Source organism: Hemicordylus capensis, chromosome 7 (genome assembly GCF_027244095.1).
Source record: "Hemicordylus capensis ecotype Gifberg chromosome 7, rHemCap1.1.pri, whole genome shotgun sequence".
Taxonomy (NCBI): domain Eukaryota; kingdom Metazoa; phylum Chordata; class Lepidosauria; order Squamata; family Cordylidae; genus Hemicordylus; species Hemicordylus capensis.
This window is the reverse complement of record NC_069663.1, coordinates 22,697,599-22,717,822: the sequence shown is the minus strand read 5'-3', so window position 1 is coordinate 22,717,822 and position 20,224 is coordinate 22,697,599. Positions and strand designations below refer to the sequence as shown.

The window sequence follows — 20,224 nt, the reverse complement described above, 5'->3', positions numbered from 1 at the left end:
GCAGCCAAGGAATGAGCCCAAGTGCTTTTCAGCAAAAGCAAGCACGTGGGGAAAAATGTTTCAGGCTCATAGGAACGTAGGAAGCTGCCTTCTTCTGAGTCAGACCCTTTGTCCATCTAGCTCAGTATTGTCTACACAGACTGGCAGTGGCTTCTTCAAGGCTGCAGGCAGGAGTCTCTCTCAGCCCTATCTTGGAGACGCCAGGGAGGGAACTTGGAACCTTCTGCATGCAAGCATGAAGATGCTTTTCCCAGAGCAGCCCCATCCCCTGAGGGGAATCTCTTACAGTGCTCACACACAAAGTCTCCCATTCAAATGCAAACCAGGACAGATTCTGCTTAGCAAAGGGGACAATTCATGCTTGCTAGGACAAGACCAGCTCTCCTCTGGGCATATGCAGAGTGCTTCACCACCCCCAGGAGCCACAGCTGGGATGAGTGAGGCAAGGTTCCAGGCAGGGGCCTGGAGACACCCCCCCATCTTCTAACACTAAGATGGAAATCCTATGCAGGTTTACTTGCTCTGTTGAACTTAGCAGAACTCCAACTGGCTTAAGCCAGGAGTTCTCAAACCCACGCACCCCCCCACACACACCGAAGTTACTGGACTACAACTCCCATCACCCCCAACCAAAATATCATCCAGCTGGGCCTTTGGGGGATGATGGGAGTTGTAGGCCAACATCCAGGAACCCAAGTTTGAGAACCCCTGATGTAAGCAATGAATAGATTTCATTTCATTTCATTTTATATTGAATGATATATTCAATAAATTATAGTCCCCTGCTAACTGAGCAAAGAGGCACCTTTTTAGTGGTGATTCCCTATATGTAGCAGTGGGAGAGCAACTGGCCCTATCCAGCCCCAGCACAGCATCCCTCCAGTGGATTATTATTATTTATTTCACTGTGTAAACCTCTTTGGAAACTTTGTTTGACAAGCAGTATATAAATTTGTGTTGTTTGTATTCGTATTCGTATATATGATTATATCATTATGTACTTTATTGCAGCAGGGGATGATGGACCACCCCTGAAATCACACAAACCCCAATTTACCCCATCTACCATGAATTACAAACTGCACATTCTAAAAACAGCATCTGACTCTATCTGATGCATCACTTCCCCGGGGCAATGAATTTATATTTAAAGCATATGTGGATGAAAAAAGAAAGCTGGAACTGAACGGGATGGATCAACTTGAATGGGCTTGTTTGTTTGTCTCAATCATGCTTCTCTTGCCAGCTTGGTGGGATGATAAGCATATGCTCCATAACACTGCAGCAGATGAAAACAGGGGCGTTCTTGGGTATGGGTCACACCCCAATTCTCACAGCATGGGCCACTACATGAGAAAGAATTAAAAAGTGGACTACTTCCCCTTTCTCTTAGACTTCCCACTTCATTCTTATGGCCATCACTGTTTCAAATCACTGGTAACTCTCTTTTAATCTGAGCCACATTCTAGGGATGTACACGAATCGTGATCCGAAGGGCGATTTGTAATACAGCCCCTGCACCTTTCACACGGAGGAGAACAGGTCCACACCGGCTCCTCCGCCGCCCATCGCCACTTCCTGAATTGTGGCGTCCCTCCCAGCTATCTTTGCATGGCGCTCTCCTGCAACTGCCCCCACATGATGCCGGCACACACATGGCCTCTGCACATGCGCGGCAGCCATTGTGGTGATATGTGAACGGTGGAGGCGCAGGTATGGACCTGCTCTCTTCTGTGGTAAAGGTGCAAGGAATGTATTACGAATCGCCCTTCGGATCTCAGGGGATGTGTTACGAATCACCCTTCGAATCGTGATTTGTGCACATCCCTAACGCAAGCAGATGCTATGTTGCTAAACTACCATCCCATCTGCTAAGACAGGGGTTCTGTTGTTAGGCTACAACTCCCACCAACCTAGCCACAAGGCCACTGTGGAAGAGGCTTTCCTTGTAAAGTTTGCAAGGGTCAGATTGGTTCCAGAAAACTGCTCCCAAGGCAATGGGGTGGGGGGGCATCTTGCTGTCTTGTTGAGGTCCCAATAATCCAACACCTGAGGCGACCTCCTCACCTTGCCTCATGAAAGGGCCGCCCTGCTTCCACTCATTAGATGAGCTGGTGCTTTTCAAGCCCCAGTGGATTGGTGAAAGAGGAACAAGCTCTTGACTTCTTTTCTCAAAGGGGGGAGGAAGGGGGATTGTTAGAATACGTCAATTGGGAGCTCCAGCTCCTGAGCGGATGATGCCTTTCTGATATGCGAATCCCTGTGATCTTCTCTGTGCTCTGAGTTCCAGTCATGCTGAGTCACTCTGACCTTAAAGGCTTGAAAGGCAGTAGCAAGGAGAGGGCTGTGATGAGGTTATCGAAACTCGGATGAAACATGAGTCTCGGGGGGTGCGTAAATGCTCACTTCAAATACAAGGTGGGCATTATGAGCCCTGAATCCTCCTCAGAGGTGCACCTAGGTAATTTCGGAGCCTGGACTTAAGGCCTTTGGAGGACCCCATCCCCTGCAAATTAAGCATCATCACGGTCCACCGGGTGACCATACCACCTGGGACAGACTAAAGAGGATTTTGGGGCCACCAGGGGTCTGTGTAGGACCTGGACCTCAGCCCCAAAGTCCAGGGGTAAGAGCACCTCTTATCCTCCTCCAACTTTGCCTTCCAGTTAGTGGAGTGGGAGGGAAGAATGGATGGGGTCTTAGGGGCTGATTTCTGAGCCATTCTCATAGGAACGGAGGCAAGCTTCATGTCTAAGTTGCTTTGCTGTATATTAGTCCCTGTCAGGAGGTCCATTCTTCAGGAAACCCACTCTGCCGTTATAATTACGGATGATTTTGCAAGCTGTCTTGAGAACCGAAGCTCAAAAAGCAGGAGAGAAATATTTAAAAATAAAAAACCAAGGAAACCAGGAAAAGAATTTAACAGAGGCAGCAGATTCCCTCACCCTTGATGCTCTGAGCTTGTGGAAGGTCTGGCATGCAATTGTTAAAAGGCAAAGGAGCTTTGTTGGGGGTGCGGGTGCAGGGAATGAAAAAATTGCATGCAACTGCAGCGGTGCAAAAAACCACCGTCCACAAAATGTCAACTCAGCTCAGCTTCTACAAAGCTGATGTGTTTGTTTCAATCTGTACATAAATAAACATATAGTTTCACTGATTTTTCAAGGGGGTTCGCTATAGAATGAAAAAGAAAAGGAATTAAGAAAGAAAAGGAAAGTGTATAAAACAGCAGATCCATTGCAAATAATCTCAGGCACGGCTCAACAGATAGCAGACTTGAAGGCAAAGCCAAAATGCTTGGAAAAATACAGAGGTCTTTGCCCGGTGGTTTCTCTCCCTTTTTGCTATGGATAAAAACTTTGGACTTGGTGTGCTAGGTAAAATTTGCTGAAGACAGGGAGGGCAGTGGGTGGGGGGGGGTTTATTTATTTACTTATCTAACAATTTATTTTATCACATTTATATACTGTCCTGTCTATACAGGGCATATACATATCTGGGCGGTTTACACATTCAAAACACAACAAATTAGAACCTAGATTTGACAAAATACACATCTGATTTTCTTTGGGCTGATACATTTCTTCCTCCCACTAATTACAGCCTGTAAACTATTGAATCTTTCAAACTTTCCTTTACCCTGCCATGATCTGATCTCTTCACCCTGGCTGCCTATGAGCAACCCTCTAAGACTGTAAGAAACATTCCAGGTAATTTAATAACCAGGGAGGGCCCAGGTAAAAGGTGGGGTTATATTATCTGCATCAGTGACATAATCTGGGGGGCCCTCCTAAGCATCTAAGGAACGTGCTGTGTCATGGTGCCAATCCTTAACGTGCCTGCATGACGGTTTCTGAAGTCACGGTTTGCATTCAAGGAGAGTGAATACTGTTTCCAGCTCTCTCTCTAGGGTTGGCCTGGATTTTCCGGGGACTGGCACAGGGAACATAGGAACATAGGAAGCTGCCATATACGGAGTCAGACCATCGGTCCATCTAGCCTAGTATTGCCTTCACAGACTGGCAGCGGCTTCTGCATTCGGACATACTGGAGAGTGTCCTCTTGGCAGTCAGAGAGACTGCAGAGAGGTGGGGAGGGGGGGTTGGCTGGGAGGGCTTGCTTCTTGCCAGCCATGCACGGTCCCTCTGCACAGGTGTGGTGACCCCTCAAATGGCCACCGCACTGGGGAATAGGCCCAGAAAGGGCCAAAAGCTCGACCCCGAACCTTCGAACCGAACTGGTTCGATATCAAACTGGTTCAGATTCGAACCTGCTTGCACACCCCTAGAGAGAGATCAGAGCTAGGGCAGCTGAAATCTGCAGGGGAGATGACTCTGCACCCACCTGCCCACACACATGGTCTCACCCAGCCCAGTTCCTGCCCAGGAAGGAAGCTGAGAGCTTGGCCTGGCTCCTGGGAGGTTAGAGGGGTCTTTTACCTATCAGCTGCACTGCCGCCTTTGGCTTCCTATTGTGAAAAGTATTGGGGGAAATAGTGGGAAAAGAAAACCTCCAGGAATTGCTTCAATTGGAGCTCGAGACCTTCCTAGTGAATCATCATCATAAATAAAGGCTGACATCCAAATTAAGTTGCTCAGTAGTACTACCCAGGAGTAACTCTAAAAAACTCCTTAATTTCCATAGGGCTATTCTGTAGTAGGGAGAAGAGTCAGTCTTACAGTAGCATGTATGCGTAGTCTTTGCTAAGCAGGGCTCACCTTGGTTTGCATTTGTAAGGGTGACTACATGTGAGCGCTGTCTGCTGAAAGATATTCCCCTCAGGGAATCGATAGAGAGCTCAGTGGGAGAGCATCGTTTGTGCACAGATGGTTCCAGGTGCAATTCCCAACATCTCCAGGTAAGGCTGGGAAAGACCCGTGCCAGAAATGTTGCAGAGCTTCTGCCAGCCAGTGTAGAGGATGTTGAGCTAGATGGACCAAAGGCCTGACTCAGTAACTGGCAGCGTCCTATGCTCCTATGACTAATTTAATCTGGATGTCAGCCAAACATGAATTAGAATCAAAGGACAGGGTGTTGGGAGCTCTGGATTCCGGCATGTGCTTTGATGCATATGGCTTTTGTGCATTAAAAATGCATGCCGAGTGGATCACAGCAAGGAGCTGTCTGTTTCAGCTTTCTTTTCCCCCCAAAGCAGTCATCCAGTTCCTTCTTGAAACTGACAAGTTTACATGCTGCTCTTCCACAAACAATCTTGTGTTCCGGGAAGCTCACAAGAAGATTGTTAAATAATACATACATATACAAGGACAATAATGCCTAGCAAAGCAGTGTCAGTATCCAAAGTCAAAGCAAAACTGATTATCGACTCAATTCAAAACACCTCAGCAAAAACACCAACCAAACAAATCGCAGCAGCAGCAGCAACAAAATATTTTTTAAAAATAATAATAATAATAATAATTAAAAAATCAAGACTTCAATAAAACAAGCAAAACATCCCAGGTCAACATTGCATAGAAATTAAACCACACACTAGAAACAATTCAGATTAATGAAACTCTCTCTCTCACACACACACAGAGGGGAAAACAACACAATTGGAGAGGGAGGGAAGGCTAAATCACCCTCAGTGGCAGCCTCCAAACACAGCTAGGTCAAACTGCACCAGCTATTCCCAATTACATGAAGATAATGGCTCTGTATCTGATATTTACAGGTATACTGCCCCAGAACATGGAGGATCTACTGCAGTGTCTTTGTGGCTAATAGTCATTTAAACTAGTCTTGACCTCTGTGAATGTCTTTGTCTTGCTGGATCAGTAGAACCAAATGTCTGAAAATGATTGCAACTTATTTTTGAGTAAACCTGGCTAGGATTCAGCGGCCACACACACTTTGAACTCATTTAGCTTGCCAAAACAAACTTGTCTGGGTTGATTACAGGGGTGGTTTGCCAAGATCTGCTGTTTTGGATTATAATTCATTTACTGGGAAGTGAATCCAGTCCCATTTCGACATGTCCAAGTAGTTGCAAAATGTCCCACCCAGCCCAGAAGAGCATTGCTCCATGAATTCTGGGGCTTGGCTGCTTGAGCTGGCGGGATGGGGGAGAATGACCTGGTTGCATCAGACAGGCTTAGTTTCGTGGTTAGATACATTCAATCTAAAAACAGCTTGAAATCATTATTATTTCTTCTTAACTCATACATGAAAAGCTGAATCATTAGACCACAAATGTTTCTCCATTCTTCTAAGGAGGGGATTACTGTGCCTCAGTTTTAGTCACCATATACGGAGAAGAATTAAGTTAGTTGTCAGGGGATTTTGAGAGATTATAGAATTTCCCTACTGTTCCTTTAACATCTGAATATTTTATGTCAGGGGTTCTGAAACTTGGGTCCCCCGAGGTTGTAGGACTACAATTCCCAGAACTGTAGAAAAGACTACACCTCCTAGGATTGTAGAAAAGACTATAATTCGTAGGAACACCCACCCTATTCCCAGAATGACAGGAGAAACCCTGCTGGAAATCAATTTAAATCACAAGCCATTGCCACTGCTGTCCACTGGATGCAAGATGAATTGCTTTCAGTCTCTCTCCTGCCCTGTGCTCCCAGTCGAGTGAATATAGGAGGACCTTGGTATTCCTGTGGGTTCCGTTCTCAGCTAATGCCACAGATACCGAAACCACAAATATCGAGACATTGGGGCAGTGGAAATCTAGTGGTTAGGTTCCTGGATGCTTCAAAAACTGCTAAAATCTGCTCTAAAAATAGTGGGAAAGTGCCCTACAATGCTCTGTGGGTCTTCTGCATTCCAGCAATGCCCCCCTACCCACCAATTGCTGAAATCTGGGTTTTAAAAGCGAAAAATTGCTATTTTATGACCTCTCTGTGTGTGTATGTGTCCAAATGAGCCCTAAAATGGCTCCCAAACTCTTCCAAACACAAAATGGCAACTGGAAATGACCTCCGCAGTCATTTCTGGCTGCTTCCAAACTGTGGATTTACGCTTTTTCCCCACCGTTTTCCCCTCACCTATACCAAGATTGGGTGCCCATTACCCAACCATGGATATGTAAAACTGCGAGTGCTGGACCCACAATTAACGAGCTCTTCCTGTACCGTCAAGGGTCATGGGAGCAGCAACGAGCAAGCCAAAGTATAGTTTCAATGCCCTACCCTAAACAGAGTGATACGGTTCAATTTGAGCCTAATTCAGCCCCAATCGGATGGTGGTTCACTTCAGACCGATTCAGGCCAAATGGTAATAGCCCGCTGAAGATTTGCACAACTCTGGGACAATCTTGTTCTGAAGATCATGAAGATTCGGTGTGTTGAATAGAAAGAGACTCCAATAGCCTTACTGAAGCATGGATTCTATCATTAGTGCAGTCTGTTTTGCCACGTTTCCTCTTCCCATTTCAAATTGTTCCATAACGAAACAGCCTTAGGTTTTTCAATCTAGGAAGCTAACTAGAACAACTCGGGGTAAAACTCCTTCCTGGTTTTTTCCAACACCGTGGAAGTCAAACATACTCTTTCAGGTGGCAGTTGTTGTTGTTACTTAATGTTGTATTCTATCCAGTAATCTTTTGTGTTTTGTTGTTTGGAAGTTTGTCCCAGGGGGACCGTATAGAGAATGGGGGCGAGGGGCAGAAAGGGAAAGGAAGGGAAAGGAGAAGAAGGAAATTGAGTTATTGCTGAATAAACCTTTAGTTTATTACATAGAGCCACCTAATGGCACAGCAGAGAAGTAACTTGCCTAGGGAGCAAGAGGTTGCTGGTTCGAATCCCTGCTGGTATGGGAAACACCTATATCGGGCAGCAGAGATACAGGAAGATGCTGAAAGGCATCATCTCATAGATGGCAATGGAAAACCCCTCCAAACAAAACCCAGACAAAACCCCTCCAAACAAAAACCAAACAAAACCCCAGGGCTCTGTGGTCGCCAGGAGTTGACACCGACTCAACAACACAACTTTAAAGCTACATAAGATTTCTTGGTGTGTATGAGGGAAGGAAACAGTTATAAAACACTTAACACAGACAGACGTGGAGAAATGGACACATAATTATTGGCACCTTTTGTGGAAAAGAAACATAAGATATATCTACACTACAAACTTGTGTCTTTGTGTACCACTGCACGGTCATATAATATATATAGCTCTCTTTCTAGGGGGCACTTCTTAACAAACTGTAGGCTTCTGAGAGCCGTGTGATCAGTGGTTGTCTGATCACGGTAGGAGTGATCAAGGTATCAAGGTAGGAGGAGGGGAGAGTGATCATGTGGGAGCCAGGAGTTGGGCAGGACCAGTGCACCCCATCCACCTTCTGTCCCCAGCTTTTCATCAAGGGTGGACAAAAAGGCTGCCCTACCCAGCTCCCAGGTCCCACATGGTTGCTCTCCCCTTCTTCTGCCTTGATCCTTGGGCTCAGTCCACCAGGGATCATGCCTGCTCTCCTGCCCTGGCTGGGCACTCCTCTGACCTTGTTGACTGAGACTCATTCACTTGTGGAATTCATCCCTTCATATTGTATCAAGTGATAACTGATGGCTGAAAAGTCTGACATGTGTGGTGACCTCAGGTGATATGGAAGTTTGATCCAGAATGGGAGATCTCCAGTGGCTCATTCACTTGTGGAATCCATTGCTTGACATTGTAAGTATCAAGTGATGGTTGCACGATGTCAGTAAATATCAAGTGATAACTGATGGCTGAAATGTTGTGTGTGTGTGTGTGTGTGTGTGTGTGTGTGTGTGTGTGTGGTGACATCAGGTGCTATGGAAGTTTGGCCTGGGATGGGAGATCTCCAGTGGCTCATTCACTTGTGGAATCCATTGCTTGACATTGTAAGTATCAAGTGATGGCTGCAGAATGTCAGCCAGGCCTCAGTGGGGATCACAGGAAAAGAGTTAAAGGTTAGTTAAACTCTCCATGTGACCAGGGGATGGGATATGTTATATCACTTCAGGGTTATGTGTCCTGGCTGGAAATGGTTTGGGACCTCCATGAACCATAGACAGAAGACAATCAACAATAAAATACCTTTATTGATTTCCTCCTTTGCACAGCATATAGGGAGTGTGACAAAGCTTCAGGGAACAGAAGTAACAGGGACAGACATGAGTTCAACTCCACAGGCAAATATACCAGGCAATAAGTCAACCTTGCATCTGAGAATGTCAAGGGTTGTCCTCCACAGGTGAGGACTGGTAGGCCAAAGGCAGAAAGAAAATCTGTTCTGAACACCTGAATCACACCCACCCACATCACATGGCAAGGTTTGCCGAAAGTCAAAAGAGAACAAGGTGCTGCACATGTACGCTAGACAACTCAAAGTTCTCAGAACATGATTTATGATTGAGATCAAGATCGCATCATCCATGTTTGTGGTGAAAAGACGGGCCCTGCCCCATACAGCTTCCAAGGTGTGGGAGAACACAGGGAGGAAGATAACTGCTCTGAAAAGGGCTACATACATGCTCTTAATAACAAACAACAACAACAACAGAGGAAGGAGAGGGGGGAAAGTAACAAGGGATGATTGTGAGCAGTTGAGTTTCGTCTCAGTTGGGAAGATGAAGGATCAAGGGGTTATAAGAGTTATTTCATGAATGTGGGGTTCTGTCAGCATTTAGCCACAAGACCATGCTGAATACCCCAATCTTCCCACATAGGCATGAAAACCGGAGTCCTGCAGGGTATTTTGTCAGATTTGGGATGTGTGTGCTTTTTTGTTCCTATATGGCTCCAACGTTTGGAACATAGAGTCTCCCTTCTGCATGGATGTCCAAAAAGTTCAGTTTTATCAACAGGACTATCTGGTCCTGGAGGACCAAGGGCTTCCTTTCTGGGCCTGAAAGAGCACCAGTTCTGGGACTCTTTGATCCAGCATTTTGTCCCTTTTATTTTGAAAATAAAAAAATAAAAAAAATCCCACTGTACAGTTTACAATAAATATAGTGTATTTGGGTGGATTGTTGCTGTCGTCCATATTTATGTATCTCTCTGTTAGGACAGTATTACAACTGCATGAAGCACATATTATTCATGCTTTTTACTTGCAGCATCCCAAAAAGAGAGACAACAGGATATTAAGGGTTAACTGCGCCTTAGCTATGCATCCTATTGGTTATATCTAATCTTTAAATCTCTGGCTATATGTCAGTGCAGGATGGTGCCTCTTGAAAGTCGGAAGGGCCTTCCTGCTTAGTTGGAATATAAAGCAGTTCTCTTTTAATCTAAGAGCAAAAAAGGGGTGATGACATTTACAAAGTGAAATTTCCATCTCTACCAGTAGGGGGCAGGCAAGATACTGTTCATTTACTCTCCCCCCCCCCCACACACACACACAGACACACACAGACCACTCCCAGATATCCCGAATTTGCATTCACTACACACCCAGGCATCCCAAATTTGATTCTAGGATCTTATTTATTTATCTTTAATTTATTTTTACATTTATATCCCGCTCTTCCTCCGAGGAGCTCAGAGCCATGCACATCCTTATTTTTATCCTCACAACAACCCTGTGAGGTAGGTTAGGCTGAGAGATACATGACTGGCTACAAGCCTCACATTTCTCCATTGTCAAATTCTCAGCATAGGGGACACCCTACAGGGGCACAACAGTTCCCTTTTATGAAAAGGAACAGAGCTAGATCAAGAGTGGAGGTGAGAGTCAAGATACCCAGTTAAAAACAAACACTAAAAACAAACCCAAATGTTGCCCAGTCTCTGTGGGTTCAGTGTAACAGGGCAGCCAGCAAGAGGGTGAGGGAGAAGAGGCCAAAATGGGCAGAAAGGCCAAATGCTCCGCCCTTAATGCCGACTTTCCCACCACCTTTAGTGTCACTTAACATCAAGTTGGTGGTCTCTCTAGCGATGCCCTCTTTGGCGGCACGTTTGTTTGCTGCAGACGAGGGCACTACGTTTGCCTCTGGTTTGTTTGGGGACCCTGGCCGTTTGCAGGGTTTCTTGTTCTTGGGACGGGCGGTGGTGGCGGCCCCGGCTCCTGAAACAAGGACCTCTTTGTCAGGACTGCTGGTGGCGATGAGTACTTTGGGGCTGGTCTCTGCGGGGGCACCTGCCTCCGTGTTGCCTTCACTGAGGAAAGAGTTTTTATCCCTGGACATGATGTAGGGAACGTGAAGGTGTGTGTGGGTTCCATGTTCCTCAGACGGGGCACTGCTTGCGTGGCCTGGCTGTGGAGTGTTTCCACCCGTGGCAAAACTAGTACCCCCAGTGGCCTCCACATTGGTGGCTCCGTGGCTGCCCGTCGCAGAATGCCCAGGCCCTGGGGTGTGGCTTGCAGGATTGCCACCCGAAATGAAGCTTTCCCCAGCTGTGCCATGGGAGTGGACTGTATGGCCATGGGAGGTTGACTCTGTGGCACCATCATAGTGCCCTCCTGTGACAGAGACACCGGCGTTGGAATGGCCTCCAACAGGAACTCGGGTGCTTTCGTTTTCACGGAGGATTACTGCAGGCCTGGGGGAAAAAGAGCTTTCCCGGTTGGATTCAGGGGATGCAGCATTGCCTGCGTTCACGGCTATGAAGGGCTGCTCAGTGCCAGCGCCTTCCTCTTCTGCTTCGCATTCCTCGTCATCTCCATCCTCATCAGAAGTTGCCAAGGTGGTGACTGTCCCAGAGGAGAAAGAGGAGGTGGTACGGGTGGCGTTCTTGGGGACGACAATGGGTACCAGTACCACCACATTGCCATGATTGCCAGAAGAGGTGGTGCCGGCACCCGAATCGCTCCGATCCAGATCTGTGGCAGCTGCGGAACCGCCTGTTGCAACGTGTTCAGAATTGGTCACACTTGTAGTGGAGCCAGCGTGGCTCTCGGAAGAACCCCCAGACAGATTCTCATGGAACATGTGCTCTCCTGTCACTGAATGGTCACGAGGAGACACAGTGCTTCCCTCAGCGACGTAATTCTCTCTGCCTTCTTTCTCGTTGGTCATGTGGACGGTCTCCTTATCGTTGTGGCTCTCAGGAGGTGGGACGGCACCAGCAACCACCATGCTGTCCTCGTCATCATCGTAGATGCAGTCAGGGTCTGGTGTGGGGTTAGACGGGGTCGGGGTGATGCACTCGGGTCTCTCAGAGGTGTCGGCACTATCTGCAGCAATCTTGGGTTCCGTCACCACACCGTTCACGATGCGCGTGTTGCAGAGGCTCCCTTGGCAGCAAAGGACATCGGTGTTGTCTAGCTCTTGCACCAAGGCCAAGAGGGAGCTCTGGCACATAGCTGACGAGGCACAGCCTTTGAATGTCACTAGGCCATAATCCATACCAGCTGTAGGCAGAGAAGAGAAAGCAGAAAAGCAGAGACTGTTAGGCAAAGAGTTGACTTCTCCCTACACGGGGGAGTTGACTTCTCCCTATGAGGGAGTTGACTTCTCCTTACAAGACTTGACTCTGTACAAGAACTGACCTCTCTCTACAAGGGTGCTGGGATGATCAGCCATGGATGGACTTGAACCATGTGCCTTGTAAGAGGCTGGGATGTCAGAATTCCCTCCTCTCAAAGGGGAAAAGAGCATTCAGAAGTCTAGGTACTTTGCCTTTTGCTTGGCTTGTTCTGCTCCTCCATGAAAACACATGGATAAGTGATTAAAAATTAACAGCATTCACTCTCACCCAGGTCTTGACAACCTTCAGCAGACAGCAGTAAGAGACAATTTCATGGATCAGACACCGTGTTCTTGGCATCAATTAGAAATGTGGCTGTCAAAAGTCAAAAGCTATCACACTTTCTCTCCTTTCTGTCTCCCTCCCTTCTCTCTTTTTCTGTGTTTACCCCCCTCCCTTATATCCTGTTTTTAGCATTAACTCCTCGATTTCATCCCCTTGTTTGTCTTAATAATCATTGGTCAGAAGAATTCAGACCACTGATTACCTATTACCTAATTCGTCACCCCTCTGAGGCCTATAAATCAAGTGGTCAATAATATTGTGCGTAGAATTTGCGTAATCGATACCTGCAAAATTCGTATCTAGGTGTTTTTAATGCAACTAAAACTAATGTTATCACAACTGCATCGTACAGAACTTTCTGTGGCTGATGCTCATCCTGTCAAAATGCCACATCCCTTCAAATCACCTTTGAGGTAGAGCTCAAGCTAAATTGGGGAAGTTGCTAAGATGCGCTTGGTCATGCCCTCCAGTGCATCCCCAAAAGAACACCCTTTAACATTTGGAAACTATCTGAAACTTCTAAAAAAAACCCCACCAGATCACAATGGAGCCAGCAGAGAAGGTATGATGTTGCCATCATAGGCCCCAAAGCCTAGTTTTTCCTAAAACCATTGTCAAGCAGACTAGTCAACTTGGCCATAGAAAAATGCCCTTCCTGGAATCTAACAGCCTTTTGGATGGCAGAGTCAACCACTGTCCTTTCAGCCACTCTTTCTCTATCAAAAACCAGAGGCCTCCTGGGGCCCAGGTAGGCAGATGTACCGAAGAGCTTGCTCAGATGTACATATTGCTACACCTTCAATTTAATATGGAAACAGGAAAACTCTGGAAGGAGAGGTCCCTGCAAGCTTCTGTGATTCCCAAATGCAAAAGGCAGCTCCAGGGAGAACAAAAGGACCTGCTGCTGGAACACAACTAGTATTGTCCCCAGTGAAGACCTAGTTGTAAGGGGTGGGGTTGGAGAGGATTTTCAGCAGTAAATTTCTGTCTGCACCCCACTAGGCATTTTCAGGATAACATCAACTACTTTCTATAGCCCTATTTAGATGCTGATGTGCTTGTTCACAGGTGTTTATACACATGGGTGTGTTTGTATGAATGACTGTGTGTGCATTCCTTTTTAAAGTGAATCTGGGTGCAGGCCCCTCTGAAATTCTGAAAGCGTACAACTGCAACATGCATGGAACAGAATGCATGTACAACTGTACGTGTGTACAGATCTGTATGTGGGCACACTGTATACGGATTGCATGTGCCTTGGACATAAGGTGAACAGGGCTTATATTTCCATTAATTACAAAAAGGAGATTTAATCCGAGCCAAAAAAGAATCTGGGGGCTTGTAGTGCTCACCTCTCCTTTGAGGTGAGCATTACTGAGAATCTTGAAGTTTCTTTCCAGCTCCTAGCCTGTCAAAGTTCTCTCGCATCTCTCTCCTACTGCATCTACTGAGTCAGACCATCGGTCCCTCTAGCTCAACTTTGCCTTCATTCATTCATTCATTCAAACATTCAAATCCTCTTAGGAGGCCAGAGCACTCTACATGGTCATATTCATCCCCACAACAACCCTGTGAGGAAGGTTAAACTAAGAGAGAAGTGACTGGCCCAGAGTCACCCAGTGAGTTTCATGGCCAAATGGAGATTTGAGCTCAGGTCTCCCTAGTCCTAGTCCAACCCTCTAACCACTATACCACACTGACTCTCATTGAGTGGCAACAGCTCTCCAGATGAGGGTCTTTCTCAGCCCTAGCTGGAGATGTTGGGGATTGAATCTGGGGTCCCCTGTGTGCAAAATGGAGTCTCCACCATTGAGCGATAGCCTCACTTGCACCCAAAACACTCACGTTTCCGGCTGTTGCCTATCCCCTCCAGGCACATGTTGTGGATGCCGGTACACTGCACCTTAGAGATGACTTTTTCAGAGCACCCAATCCCATCTTCATCCACGCAGCTGTAACACTCGAGCCCATTTGTGGCCTGGCTTAGCACATGAAGATCTGGAGGAAGAAAGGAGCGGGATGAGAGAAACAACCTTGACCACCTTCAGTGCAAATAACTTCTAAATCCAGGTAAGAGTGGGGTACCTGCATTTCCTCATTCCTTTCTTCCCTCTCCCCCTCCATCGGTCCTTGTAGATCAGGGGTTGCCCACCTGTAGTAGACTAGTGGAGATCTCTCCCTCTCTCTAATTTATTTATTTGTTCGATTTCTAGACTGCCCTTACAGAATAGCTCAGGGCGGGGAGATATATATATATATATATATATATATATATATATATATATATATATATATATATATGAATGAATGAATTTAACACACACACACAGAAATCCACTAGTCTACTAATCTGTGACGAGTGAAAAATGTTATATCTATCTATCTAGATCTAGATCTAGATCTAGATATATCTGCAGAAATCCACTAGTCTACTAGTCTGTGAAGAGTGAAATATGATGCCTGACAAGTGCAAAAACATCCTGATGACCAAAGTACCAATATAATGAATAAAATATTTGGTCCAGCTGATAAACTGAGCCAACATTTCTTCACCCCTGTCTGTCTCTCTCTCTATCTTCTCACTGTGCTAAATGTTTCTCAGTTATATATATATATTTATTATTTATAAATATATTATTATTATAGATATCTGACTAACCAGTTTTACACACACACACACACACACACACACACACACACACACACACACACACGTTAGTCAGATCTTATGCCCCGCCCATGTTACCAAGAGAGGCGTTACCTGGGGTGAAGCTGTTGCAGAGCGGAGTGTCACAGCAGCTGGCATGGATGGTGCGGCTGCCGGAATAGAAGCTCAAAGTCTCCTGGCAGCGAAGGAGGTTGGCGCAACCCTTCAGCTTCATGTTGGAAAACTGACCTGAAGGCACCACAAGTCAGTGTCAATAGGGTGGAGCTCCCACGCGTAACCCACCACGGCAGCCCTCCCCTTCCTCCTCACCTCTACGGAGTATTGCTAGAGGTGGTACCCCGTCTGACCTTTCTTTGAGCCCAATTTCTCCCCACAGCATCTCCAGGTCCCCCAAATCCCCACCATGTGTTTCCTCTCCCCGCAAACACTGATATCCATTGATGTTAGATTGGTTGGTTGTTTCGTCTTGGCGGGTGTCTTTTCCACTGCCTTGAACGGCCGACATCCTGACTAGTGTGTGCTGCAGGGGCAGATACCCGTATTTACCCGAATCGAAGACAACTCTGAATGTAAGACCCCCTTAAAAAGCAGAGGTTAAATACAGGTTGTGCCTGCATTTTCTCAAAAGGAACAGGACTCTGAATTAAAAACCTGATTTATAATATCCAAAAACTTGGGAAAAGACCAATCTTGGATTCAGGTAAATATAATATGCTGTTGCATTCCTGACTACATCATATGTATTATTTGTACACTGCCTAGAGATTTACATATCAGGCGGTATAAAAATATGATAGATAGATAGATAGATAGATAGATAGATAGATAGATAGATAGATAGATAGATAGATAGATATGTGCCCTTGTGGAGAGGGGGGCTGATTTTCTCTGACCTCCCTTGCCTCCAGAACTGCTCTCTGTCACCAGGAAGTAGCCCTCCGTCCGAGGGTCACTCCCTACGACCCACACGTAGGTCCCCAAGGGTCACTTACTGTGACCCGGAAGTAGCTCCCCAAAGCCGTGCACCCCTCAGGGATCTACTTCCGGGTTGCACAGAGTGCTTCGAGAGTGAAGGGAGATTGGCAAAAATTGCCCTCTCGTAGGAATGACGGAGTTGGATTAGTCTGCAGTGCTGGTGCTTCCTTAGTCAGGATGCCGGCCCAGTGTTTTTTGGTATAAATGTTTACATGCATAAAAATGGCATCTATACACCTTTCCCTCCCCCCGCCCCCAGATCCTCCGCTGTCTGCCCTCTGCAACTTACCCATGTTTCCAGTGATGTCAAGATCCATGCACTGTTCCTGCTCCCCAACACAGCTGATCTGAGTGCGGGCAGCTTCGGGACACCAGTTACCCTGGGAAGCACAGGAATGGCAGCGCATGTGGTTGGTAGGGCGTGGCTGGGAGACTGGGAGGGGGGAAAAAGAAGGGGGTCAGAATGTGCCTAGGAAGGGGGCTCACAGTAAGGTGCAAAGGAAAGCTGGGAGAGAAGAGCATTATATTGGGAGTCCAGACATGACTCTTCCCTCAACCTTTGCAAGAACGACAATGTCAATACAGGGGATCTCAGTCTGTGGAACTCCAAAGGTAGTTCCACAGGATGCTGAACTACAAATCCCATCACCCCCAGCTACAATTGATCGTGGCTGGCGATTTGGGAATTGTACTTCAGCAACATCTGGGAGTACCACCGGTTGGAAAGCCCCGAGTTAATAACGTGCCATTGTTCAGGGCATGTGCAACTGTGGCACGGATGAGATTCAAACATCTCTCCCGCCCCACCAACTGTGCTTGTAACAGATTCACACAACCACGTCACCGTGTGAAAACGTCTCCAGGTTCAAGAAGAAAATGAGAACTGAATTAGGCCCATCATGTCTGACATTCTGTTTCCAATTGGGGCCAGGCAGTTGTCTGGGAGAAGCTCAACGGCAAACCATGGCAACACAGGAAAATAAGAAGCTGCCACATACTGAGTCAGACTATTGGTCCATCTAGCTCAGTATTGTCTACACTGACTGGTAGCAGCTTCTCCAAGGTTGCAGGCAGGAATCTCTCTCAGCCCTATCTTGGAGATGCCAGAGAGGGAACATGGAGCCTAGATGCTCTTCCCAGAGTGGCCCCACCCCCTGAGGAGAATATCTTACAGTGCTTACACATTTAGTCTCCCATTCAAATGCCAACTAGGGTGGACCCTGCTTAGCAAAGGGGACAATTCATGCTTGCTACCACAAGACCAGCTCTCCTCCCAGCTGTGAAGGTGGCAACCCTCTCCTGCTTATCCCCACCCACCAGGTACTCAGAGCTATACTGTGCTAGAGAACAGAAGCTCCATTTACAGTCACAAGCACTGATAATGGTTGTGAGTAGACCTGTCATCTATGGATCGTGCCCCAAATTCAACATCTTTACCTCATGTTCCTGCAAAGGAACTCACCAAAGTAGGTCTCGTTGTTACAGCCATCCTCAGCGCAATAACGTGCTTGATAAGAAACAGCCATGAGGTGCGAATTAAGAGACATGGATTCGTGTGGGTAAATCTGGCGGGCACAGCCTTTCTTCACGGTCTGGAATTCCAGGAAGGCTGAAAAGAGGAAGACATATCTTTTATTTTATTTTATTTTATTTTATTTCTATACCACCCTTCCAAAAATGGCTCCGGACAGTTTACACAGAGAAATAATAAATAAATAAGATGGAACCCTGTCCCCAAATGGCTCACAATCTAAAAAGAAACACAAGATAGACACCAGCCACAGTTTCTGGAGGTCCTGTGCTGGGGGTGGATAGGGCCAGTTTCTCTCCCTCTGTGAAATAAAGAGAATCACCACATTAAAAGGTTCATCTTTGCCAAGTAATAAATTTATTTATTTATTTATTTATTTGAAAATAAATAAATAATAAATAAGTTAGCAGGGGGAGAGTAACTCCCTTTAGTGAGTGGAGTCTTTTGCAAACTTCTAAGACATTGGCGTCTTTGGTTTTTTTCTGGATTAAAACACACACACACACACAAACCCCAGCTTGGAGCCAGATATCTTTTCAGTGCTTTCATTTCTGTCTGTTTTTGGGTCTATTAGAAACATAGGGAGTACATAGGGAACAAGAGTTTAAATAATAACAAGCAGTGATATTTAAAGGGCGGGGGGGAACCCGTAACCATCAATGCAAGCAGACTTACAGACAGAAGCCTTTCGGACAGAGGTTTTGCAGCTGGCTGAGGGGCCTTCACACGTCACATTCTGGCCAACGCAGTCATACTCCCCTTCGCATGAATTGCACTGCAGGCAAAATACTAGAAGAGAAGGAAGAGAAATTAGTCCGCTCTAAGGTTGCTACTCCCCCCCCCCTCCCAGCACAGGGAGTCTTACACTTGGGTCTCCAGATGTTGTTGAACTACAACACCCATCAGCCCCTGCCACAGTGGCTGGGGATGATGGGAGTTGTAGTCCAACAATAGCTGCGGGACCAAGGTGAGGAACCCTTGCCCTAGCAGAGTTCCTGAACCACCTGCGTGATAGGCAGGAATTTCACACCTTTCCACAGGATGGGGGAGCCATTGATGGAGAAAGCTGCCCGTGTTGAATGTCAGCCTGTCACAGAGAGGTGGCCACGTGGCAATGTCAGGTCAGAATAGGGCAACACAGCCCTGAGGACCATACTGGGAATGTGTCACAATGGCACATTGGATGGTCATCTCCCCATCACATGCCACTGACACTTCCATAGTTGCAATTTGCATAACAGGTTTAGCTGGTGTGTCATTTTAAAAGTAAATAAATAAATGCAACAGATTCCAAATTTGAGTTGACAAACACAAGGTGCTTAACTCTGCAAGATTCATGTTCTGGAATTGTCACTGCATTGTGAAAAAATGGAACTAAACCAGGAGAGCTCTTGAACATTAAAAAAAAAAGTGCCTATAGCATTAAATCCATAGATCACAAGATGACACTGCTATATTACATAGAAATTATATAGGAACCTAGGAAACTGCCTTGTACTGAGTCAGACCGTTGGTCCACCTAGCTCAGTATTGTCTACACAGACTGGCAGCGGCTTCTCGAAGGTTGCAGGCAGGAGTCTCTCTCTGCCTTCCCTTGGAGATGCTGGATAGAGAACTTGGAACCTTCTTGCTCTTCCCAGAGCTGTCCCCACCACCTAAGGGGAATATCTTCCAGTGCTCACACATGTAGTCCCCCATTCAAATGCAAACCAGGGTAGACCCTGCTTAGCAAAGGAGACAAGTCATGCTGGCTACCACAAGACCAACTCTCCTCCCACAGAGAAGAGATGCATCTAATTATTGTTACTGAAGTCTATGCTCACCATTTTTAAGGCATGAGACTGAAAGCAGTTGAACTGCACTCAGCTTAAAAAAAAAAAGATTTCTATCCCATGCTGTGCTGTGGGGGTGGTGGGGAGGTGGGGAGGCCCCACCTCTTCAACACTCTTGAAAAGCTCACCATTTGAGAATGTGACAAGATTATCCAGCGGCAATCCTATGCACACTTACGAGTAAGCCTGATCAAACACAATGCTTGCATCATTTCTGTTGCCATATTTACAGCTGTATTTCTGCAACCATGAGGTCTAGAAGAACCACGAGGGCCAGAAACATACTTAAAAAATAAAATAAAATGCTAGGGTTCTAAAAGCCTTTATGGGACGCATCAGTCCATATGTTTTAAACTGTTTTAAGTGGTTTTCATTTTAATTTGTTTTATGTTGTTGCAAACTGCCCATAGATGGAAATTTGGGGCAGGGATGTGCATGAACGGGCACATGAACGGAGGTAAGGGCACCCTCCCTACTCCTTAAAGGAAGGTAACCCCCCACCTCTGAACCGGCTCAAACGCCAGACTTCTGATCCAGTTTGTGC

The 20,224-nt window shown here is 46.4% G+C and overlaps 1 protein-coding gene across 4 annotated transcripts; it reads right to left on the bottom strand.

Moving 5' to 3' along the window:
* Nucleotides 1-9,001: 9,001 nt before the first annotated feature.
* LOC128333077 (uncharacterized transmembrane protein DDB_G0289901-like) lies at nucleotides 9,002-19,333 on the bottom strand. Of its 4 annotated transcripts, XM_053268139.1 has the most exons (7): nucleotides 18,879-19,333; nucleotides 18,524-18,637; nucleotides 17,780-17,926; nucleotides 16,607-16,750; nucleotides 15,436-15,570; nucleotides 14,520-14,672; nucleotides 9,002-12,273 (listed from the first exon to the last, which is right to left on the bottom strand). In XM_053268139.1, the coding sequence occupies exons 3-7, from the start codon at nucleotides 17,862-17,864 to the stop codon at nucleotides 10,718-10,720; spliced, it is 2,073 nt and encodes a 690-aa protein (XP_053124114.1). In that variant the 5' UTR covers nucleotides 17,865-17,926; nucleotides 18,524-18,637; nucleotides 18,879-19,333; the 3' UTR covers nucleotides 9,002-10,717. The 4 variants fall into 4 exon arrangements, with proteins under 4 accessions (XP_053124114.1, XP_053124115.1, XP_053124116.1 ...); XM_053268140.1 differs by lacking the exon at nucleotides 18,879-19,333 and having other exon boundaries at nucleotides 17,780-17,946; nucleotides 18,524-18,853; XM_053268141.1 differs by lacking the exon at nucleotides 18,879-19,333 and having other exon boundaries at nucleotides 16,607-16,697; nucleotides 17,780-17,946; nucleotides 18,524-18,853.
* Between the last annotated feature and the right edge of the window lie 891 nt (nucleotides 19,334-20,224).